General features: G+C 39.1%; 1 protein-coding gene across 1 annotated transcript; it reads right to left on the reverse strand.

The window, feature by feature from the left end:
- Positions 1-555: 555 nt before the first annotated feature.
- LOC145822771 (receptor-like protein kinase THESEUS 1) lies at positions 556-1266 on the reverse strand. The gene is made up of 2 exons (XM_082920729.1): positions 935-1266; positions 556-679 (listed from the first exon to the last, which is right to left on the reverse strand). The coding sequence occupies exons 1-2, from the start codon at positions 1264-1266 to the stop codon at positions 556-558; spliced, it is 456 nt and encodes a 151-aa protein (XP_082776855.1).
- Between the last annotated feature and the right edge of the window lie 244 nt (positions 1267-1510).

The raw sequence follows: 1510 nt of genomic DNA on the forward strand, positions 1-1510 counted from the left end.
GTTATGAGTCAATATGATAGTGGTTATGACTAATATGGTATTGGTTATGACATAAAATCATATAAGTTCATAACTAAGATGTACCATAGCATCACGCTGATTATATATATATATATATATATTAAACCATGAAAGAAGCTTGTTCATGGTAAAATTCACTCTCTTGTATGCGTCAAGAGCCATTGGGTCAACCATAGGCCATATAGTTTCAGTCAATTTGTATATTTATTATTTTACAGGCACACAGGCATGCTCCGAAGTGGAAACCATAGCATATGAATTAATTTTTATTCAAAAAATAAAAAATAAAAAAAGTTTTTGCAGGGTCAAGTCTGTCAAAACACAGGACTACAGACTTTGACAAAATTGGAGAATATAAGAATAACAATTCAGCACATTGTAACATTAACTACAACAATCTACTAAAATAAAGATAAAGAAAAACACCACAGAACACTTTGACACCCATGTTGAAGCTATGCAAAAGTAAAGAAAAGAAAAAAAGGATTTTAAAGAGCTAAATTTTCTTGATACAGCAGCCCATTGGTCCCGTATCTAGTTTACCGGATCATTATGGGATGAGCTGCCAACCTCAATATCATTGTGCCAAATCTGCTGCAGCTGCGACGCAATGTCGAGGCTCCCAACCACATCATACATCGATGGCCGTTCTGTTCCCCTATCAAGCAGGAAATTCCACACGATCTTAACAAATTCCCTCAAACATTCTGGGGCTATGCTCCCCACTAGATATGGGTCAATGATCTAATCAATTGTTTTGCTTTGAACACAAGTTTTGAACCAGCGTACTAGCACTTTTCTATCCGCTTTTAGGGAAGGATCGTGTGGATTCCTAGCACACAGTACTTCCAGTAACACCACATCGAATGAATATATGTCAGATTTTTCTGTCAGTCGCAGATATTATATGTACTCTGGATCTAAATATTCCAAATTGTCACAGATAAGCGTAGTGACACCGACTGATTTCACATTGGGCAACCAACAATCCGAAACTCTTTCTACTAAACTCTTGTCCAACAAAATATTTGTCGATTTAATGTTGCCATGGATGATTTTATGCCTAGAATGTAGATATTGCAGTCCTTGTCCAGCACCGATGCAGATTTCAAGCCGCTTCTCCCATGGAAGCGGATTATAACCCCTGTCCATCCCATAAAGATGATCACAGAGAGACCCATTTGCCCCGTAATTGTACACTAGAAACTGCTCACCTTCATCGCAGCAGTAACCGATCAAAGACATAGTGTGTAGGTGACGAAGCTGGGACTAAACGTGGATATCAGTCGGGGTAGCACCTGAGGTCAAATGTTTGACAACAACCTCAATAGTTTTGTGGTTGATCCAGCCTTTGTACACCTTGCTAAAGCCACCATCTCCAACCTCCAGCTTGTAATAGAAATCGTTTGTGGCCTCTTTAATCTCCCTAATAGGGAAACCGCGTAGCCGCAAAGTGGAACTGTCCCACTGTAACATTCCACTGTTGGAA

This window comes from Camellia sinensis, chromosome 1, assembly GCF_055761805.1.
Source record: "Camellia sinensis isolate YWXY chromosome 1, ASM5576180v1, whole genome shotgun sequence".
NCBI classification, from domain to species: domain Eukaryota; kingdom Viridiplantae; phylum Streptophyta; class Magnoliopsida; order Ericales; family Theaceae; genus Camellia; species Camellia sinensis.